General features: G+C 33.4%; 1 protein-coding gene and 1 pseudogene across 1 annotated transcript; one reads left to right on the forward strand and one right to left on the reverse strand.

Annotated features, from left to right (window-relative positions):
• Positions 1–1341: 1341 nt before the first annotated feature.
• On the reverse strand, positions 1342–2863 carry LOC139842479 (uncharacterized). Its single transcript, XM_071832615.1, has 2 exons — positions 2803–2863; positions 1342–1967 (listed from the first exon to the last, which is right to left on the reverse strand). Exons 1-2 carry the CDS (start codon positions 2861–2863, stop codon positions 1342–1344), a joined length of 687 nt encoding a protein of 228 aa, XP_071688716.1.
• Positions 2864–4362: 1499 nt separating this feature from the next.
• On the forward strand, positions 4363–5085 carry LOC139842480 (LOB domain-containing protein 19-like; annotated as a pseudogene).
• Positions 5086–6976: the final 1891 nt, after the last annotated feature.

Raw genomic sequence — 6976 nt, forward strand, 5'->3', positions numbered from 1 at the left:
ACGTACTATGGCACTACCGGCTCTTTGGTTCATACCATAGCACACAAATAAATACATTATATACATACGCATATAATCATTCCACTCACCTTGTATCCAAAACGAAGGTAAGCCCACAAACTCTTCAACCGTCAACGATATCACCTATAATATTAATATAAAGTCAACGCTCAACTAGTTGGACCAACACCAACAAGCTACTCATGTGCATTTAATGACTTAATGCATTAAATCACCCATTTACACAAAAACCCGTCCATTTAAGGTCAAGACCATCATTAATCACTAAAAGCTAGTGATTACGGTCCAACAACGCTAACTACCACAAAATCGAGGTATTTCATATCCATCTTTCTCAATTAGGTCAATCATTTCCCAATTGACCATTTTAAAGTCAACACACCCATTTCGGGTCATCCACTAACCCAACTAACACCCATTCACTTAGTAACTAGGTGTGCTAGTAATTAACTAACCAATTAAGACTCATAAACATCAATTTTCACAATTAATTGAGCTCTTACACTTTAAGTCTCATTCTAAGACACAAATTAAGTCTCATTCTAAGACACTAAACACAAAATTAACTCTAAAACGAGTTGAGAATTACCACACACTAAAAGAGATGCTAACAGTAGAGCACACTCAAGCTTTGTACCCGATCTAGCGAAAACCCTCTTGAAAAGCTTCAAGATCTACTTTCTCTCTCTACTCTCTCTCTCTACTTTATGAAGAAGATGATGTGGTTGGTGAATGTGAAGTAATGAGCCCAACCAGTCCTCCGGAGGTCATAAACTCGGCTTCAAGTGAAAAGTCCAAACTACCCTCCATTTAAAATTAATTAAAAACTAGAAAACTGTGCCCAGGAGCAGTGCGCGACGCGCTCTCCTAGAAGTGTGCGGCGCGCACTAGTGTTCTGAACGGATTCTGACCCAGTTTAACTGCACAATGTTACCCACACTCTATGTACCATATTTACACTGTTGTACAATAATAATTTGGGTCTTACCAGTTTTTACATAATTAAATAATTAATTTTATAAATTTTATTAGTTAATTAATAATTAAGTTCATGTAGTTTTACTTTTTATAAAAATGCCACTAAATAAATTTAATACTTTGAAATATTAACTAAAGTTAATTATATAATAAGTATAAATGTTAACTAATATTTAATGTTGTTCAAAAATTAATATTTAGTCGACGTTGAATTTAAATCGTATAGTAATAACCTATAAATTACTATATTAAATAAGCATGCAGAAACCTTAAGGGTAAAATAGTTATTTCAGAAATGAAAATTTGTGGGTTGTTAGAAAAATTTTTGCAATTTCGGTTCTTTCAAATATTGTAAGCGCAAACCCACTTCAATGATTGCCAAATTCTTCTACCCGAAAAAGAATTTATATTTTGTTGATCATCTTTAAATATGTCTTCCATGTTGTTAAAGGCATCATTATTAAAGCCCCACCAAGGAAAGAAAGCGTCCCACAATGATTTCGAGCATATGCATTTAACAAGAATATGTTCAACCGATTCTAAGTCGTCATCACATAATGGGCATCTTACGATATCAAGATCAAATCTTCGTTTATCTAATTCCAAACATACCAGTATTCTTTGAAGGCGGGCTCTCCACACAAATATCTCAACTTTAAGAGGAATTGAGGGGTTACATAGAGTGCTGATCGCTTGTGAATTTGGAAATATGAGTTGCAAATCAATAATATTGGTGAGCTTTTTAGTTATGAAAATACTACTCGGATCAAGTAACCATGACCAGTTATCCCTACGATCACTTAAAGAAATGTTGGACAGTAGATTAGATAAATCATGCAGCTCATCGATAGCACGACCCCTCAGTTGTCTTGACCAGTTCCATGCAATTCTTTCCCCATCAGGTGCATTGAAGATTTCCTTAACCGGTATATTTTTATGTTCCGTTAAATGAGTGTTATAAAGAGCGCCTACACTAAAATTTATGTTTAAAAAATAAATAACTTTAAAAGAGTTTCTTCAACTAAAGAGAAGATTATCTTCACAAAAATTTGATATCTTTATATGTATATATGAGTGTAATTTTTGTGAGAAAAAATATTTTAATTGCTTTTAAAACTACTCCTAAACATAAATAAAGATTTTTACAGTAAAGATGTTTTGAAACACGTGATAAATCTAACACCAAAATTAATAGATTCACCATTTTTATGCATTACTGTATTGTACAGTACAATACAGTAATACATGAAAATGGTGGATGTATCAATTTTGGTGTTGGATTTATCAACACCTTTTATAGTAAAACTTAAGGTTATTTTAGTAAAAATAAACATCACATTACCAATCACAGTCGATTCAAATGTCCCTCAATTTGACCATGACTTGATGCCTTATCCTCATATAAACTTGGCTCATGACATACTCCCCTATGCCATCAAATCAGTCTGCGCCCGTCAATTCAATATGGTAATATACTTTCTTTTTAGTATTTTCTGCTTTTGATGTTTATTACCGAAATTATAATTATAATTTATTATAATCATAATTATAACTATGATTATATTATTTATATGTCATTAACAATTAATTATAAAAATTTTTGAATTATACTTTTGTTTAGGTTTATTGTAGAATATTTAAGTATTTTTTGACAAATACACAATTTACTTAAATATATAAAATAAACAACTAACGATAACAAATAATATATTTTTTGAAAGGTGATATCGACGTCGAATACTCTCATTTGTCACTTACACACGCGTTAGGTAGGAACTCGACTAGCAACGATGTTGGCAGTACCATGGAAGGTTGAGAACCCCCTAGAGACCTTCCCAAATCGCATTGATGTTAGTAATACCATTGAAGGTTGAAAACACACTGCTTGGAATAAGAATCAAACCTAACTTGACAGTACTCAAAGTTGAATATCATCCCATACCACTCAAGCAAGCTTTAATGGTAATAACAAATAATTTTATACTAGAGTTCTAATAAATAAAATTACAAAAAATATATATATATATATAATTTGAACGTCTAAGTTGAAGGTACAAATAATAGTAAGACAAAAATTCTTTGGGACTTCGGTTGTAATTTTGAACGTACCACAGGGACCCCCGTGTAATTTTGTATAATAATAATAATAATAATAATAATAATAATAATAATAATAATAATAATAATAATAATATGTAATACTTAATAAGTGTTGTTATATATATATATATATATATATATATATATATATATATATATATATATATATATATATATATATATATATATATATATATATATATATATATATATATATATATATATACACACACACGATGTAAATGAGAATAGAAAAATAATATGAAATAGTGATGTGAAAGGTTACAGACTTGCAGAGGAGGGAGTATATTAACTAATACCTTAAATTTAATAATAATAATAATAATAATAATAATAATAATAATAATAATAATAATAATAATAATAATAATAATAATAATAATAATAATAATAATAATAATAATATTATGTAATACTTAATAAGTGTTGATATATATATATATATATATATATACACGATGTAAATGAGAATAGAAAAATAATATGAAATAGTGATGTGAAAGGTTGCAGACTTCCAGAGGAGTAGGAGGGAGTATATTAACTAATACCCTAAATTAGTTGGTGAGGCCTATCTTACACCTCTCTTTTAGGCAGCCTTGTCACGGACTCAAATCAAAATCATGTCAACCTCGTCAGAGGTCTCGGGTTACACTTGTGTACTTGTGTACTCGCAGGGCTAGAGGTCTCGGGTTCGAACCTCGTCACCCGCTCTAGGAATTGAAACATTATTCCTTGAAGGTGGCCCAAAGGGAAGGTTTTACCGACCCGCTCCGGGACTAAGATCTGGCCCGCCTGCCCCTCGGGATGGTTTAAGGGTCGGATCCTCAGAGTGTGGTTCGGGTTTCCTGCCCGAAAGCGCGTGTGTGTGTGCAAATGATGACTAGGCTTCGGTCCGGACTGATGCAAGCTTGCCTTTCAAAAAAAAAAAAAAAAATTCATGTCAACCAAAAACTTTTTTAGAATTTTATCACGTCATATTGAGAATAGTAAATAGTGTGAGTACAGTAAAAAAACTACATTAAATAAATGTATAGACCGAGTATGCTCAAAGTTGTAAAGATACAAGTTTATCCACAAAGTTTTACCTGTTAAAGTTTCCTCCCCATGGTTCTAAAACTGAATATATAGCTGGTCCACCATCTATCTCAACGTTTTACTTGTTAAACTTTTTTCTTCCTCGTCACATATACAAACACACAAGTACTAATTAATTAATTGTGTCTTTTTGTAATAAAGAGAAAGATGAATGGAATTAGTAGAGGGCCTTGCGGTGCATGTAAGTTTTTGAGAAGAAAATGTGTAAAAGGATGTGTGTTTGCACCCTATTTTGAGCCGGACGATCGTGGTACGTCCGACTTTGAGGCCGTTCATAGGGTGTTTGGAGCCAAAAACGCTGCCAAACTTTTACTCAGGACACCGGCAAACAAGCGCTTAGACGCCGTCGTTTCATTGTGCTATGAGGCTCTTTCTAGAGTTAGAGACCCCGTGTTTGGTTGTGTGTCTCAACTTTTTAATCTTCAACAACAGGTTTCTAGCCTTTATTTTAGTTATATCCATTTTAATATAATTCAATGTATCAATAATTCGTCTAGGTTGTATGAGTTTGTCTTTAATTTTTATTGTAACTTGTACAATATTTGATATGTTTGAAAAATTGAATGCAGGTTGATAACTTGCAAACCCAATTAGCATATATTCAAGCGCGTCTTACAATCTTAAAAGACCATTCTTTGCATTATTCGGTAACAAATCATCCACAAATGTCATCCAACTCGGTACCGTCTTCTAGTCTTACATCGGTTGGCTTTGGACAAACTGCACCCGAAACATCAAGTGTATATATCTAGCAACAATAATACCTCATTTGACGATGCGTTATTGTTTGAGGAAGTTGATATCGAGATGTTAGCTCGAGAACTCTTGACCAACTATCTACCTGTTTCGAAGCATCAATGGTTTCCGTAAAATTCATGATCATTCGTCTAATTGGAAAAGGGTGTTGATATTGTTATCATCGTTTTTGATAAATCTATGGCAAGTAAATTTGCATTAATAGGTTATATGTATAACTCTTAGACGGATTAGGTTTAGGCCCAAGTCTGTGGGCTTGGGTTCATTAGGGTTTAGTTATGAGTTTATGGTTCTTGTACTCTATAAATACCGTCTGCTATTATCAATAATATTCACGTGTTCTATTTTAAAACTCAATTCGTAACGATATTGACAGTACCATCGAAGCTTAGGAAAACCCCTCAGAAACCTTCTCAAATCGCATTAATGTTGTTAGTACTCATCAAAGGTTAAAAACTTCATGCTTAGAGTGAGAATCGAACATGTTTTGACAGTACTCCAAATTATATCTCACCCAATACCACTCAAGCAAGTGATTTTATAATTATGTTGTCTAACCAGTTAGAAATATATATAATATATAGAGTAACACTTTGACTTCTTTGTCATACAAATATCCCAGTTCTTCAACGATCAATAATAAGTCTAACGAATGCATTAACATGTTATTGTTAGACATATTAGGTTAAGGTCCAAGTCCGTTTGTAAGCTTGGGTCCATTAGGGTTTAGTTATGAGTTTAGGGTTCTTGTACTCTATAAATACCGTCTGCTATTATCGAGTACAAGAACCCTAAACTCATAACTAAACCCTAATGGACCCAAGCCCACAAACGGACTTGGGCCTTAACCTAATCCGTCTAACAATAACATGTTAATGCATTCGTTAGACTTATTATTGATCGTTGAAGAACTAGGATATTTGTATGACAAAGAAGTCAAAGTATTACTCTATATATTATATATATTTCTAACTGGTTAGACAACATAATTATAAAACCACTTGCTTGAGTGGTATCGGGTGAGATACAATTTGGAGTACCGTCAAAACAGGTTCGATTCTCACTTTAAGCATGAAGTTTGTAACCTTTGATGGGTACTATCAACATTAATGCGATTTGGGAAGGTCTCTGAGGGGTTTTCCTAAGCTTCGATGGTACTGTCAATATCGTTACGAATTGGGTTTCCTCCTAACGCGTGTACGAGTGACAAATAAAAAGATTTGATTTCGATATCGTCGTTAAAAAAATTATCTCGAGGTAAAAAAAACTATATATTATCTCAAGGTACTAATATTATAGCCATCTCCAATGTACCTTTTTTATGTACTACTCCCTCATCCCGTAAACTGTCTATATTACTATTTTTTTGTCTTTCAAAATTAGTGTAGGTGCGTTTGTTTGCCTCTTAATGGAATGGTTCAGTGCTGAATGCTGAACCATTCAGCATTCAATGCGTTTGTTTCTCACCTCTGAATGACATATGGTGTTGAATGGTTCAGAATTCAGTGCTGAACCATTCAGAGATGAAAAACTCTCCTAACTATTAAGAGCCTAAATTTTCTATAATTTTCTCTTCAATCCTATCCTGAACACTTAACTAACAAGTATATTGAATATTGAGATTATCACCAAAATGGCCTTTTTTGAAGCATGTTGACTGACAGCCCTTAAAAAAAAGTTGACAATTTGCCCTAGCAAGGCGCAAGACTCCTTGCGTCCTTGCGACCTTGCGTCTTTGCGACCTTGCGACCTTGCGTTACTCCTTAAAAGAACTAGTTAAATGATCCGTTTGCGTTCACTGTTCCCTTACAACCACAATCATACGCAAACTGCTCTATGGTGCCCTTTCGCTCGTCACTCGCAAGATCGTCATCAAGCTTGCTTACATTCTCCCAAACACTCGCAAATCACTCGCAAAATCATCATCATCATCCTCACGTCATCCTCCTCACATCTTCATCCTTACTAGATCATCTTCATCCTTCCATCTTCGATCTTCCCGAGT

This window comes from Rutidosis leptorrhynchoides, chromosome 4 (assembly GCF_046630445.1).
Source record: "Rutidosis leptorrhynchoides isolate AG116_Rl617_1_P2 chromosome 4, CSIRO_AGI_Rlap_v1, whole genome shotgun sequence".
Classification (NCBI taxonomy): domain Eukaryota; kingdom Viridiplantae; phylum Streptophyta; class Magnoliopsida; order Asterales; family Asteraceae; genus Rutidosis; species Rutidosis leptorrhynchoides.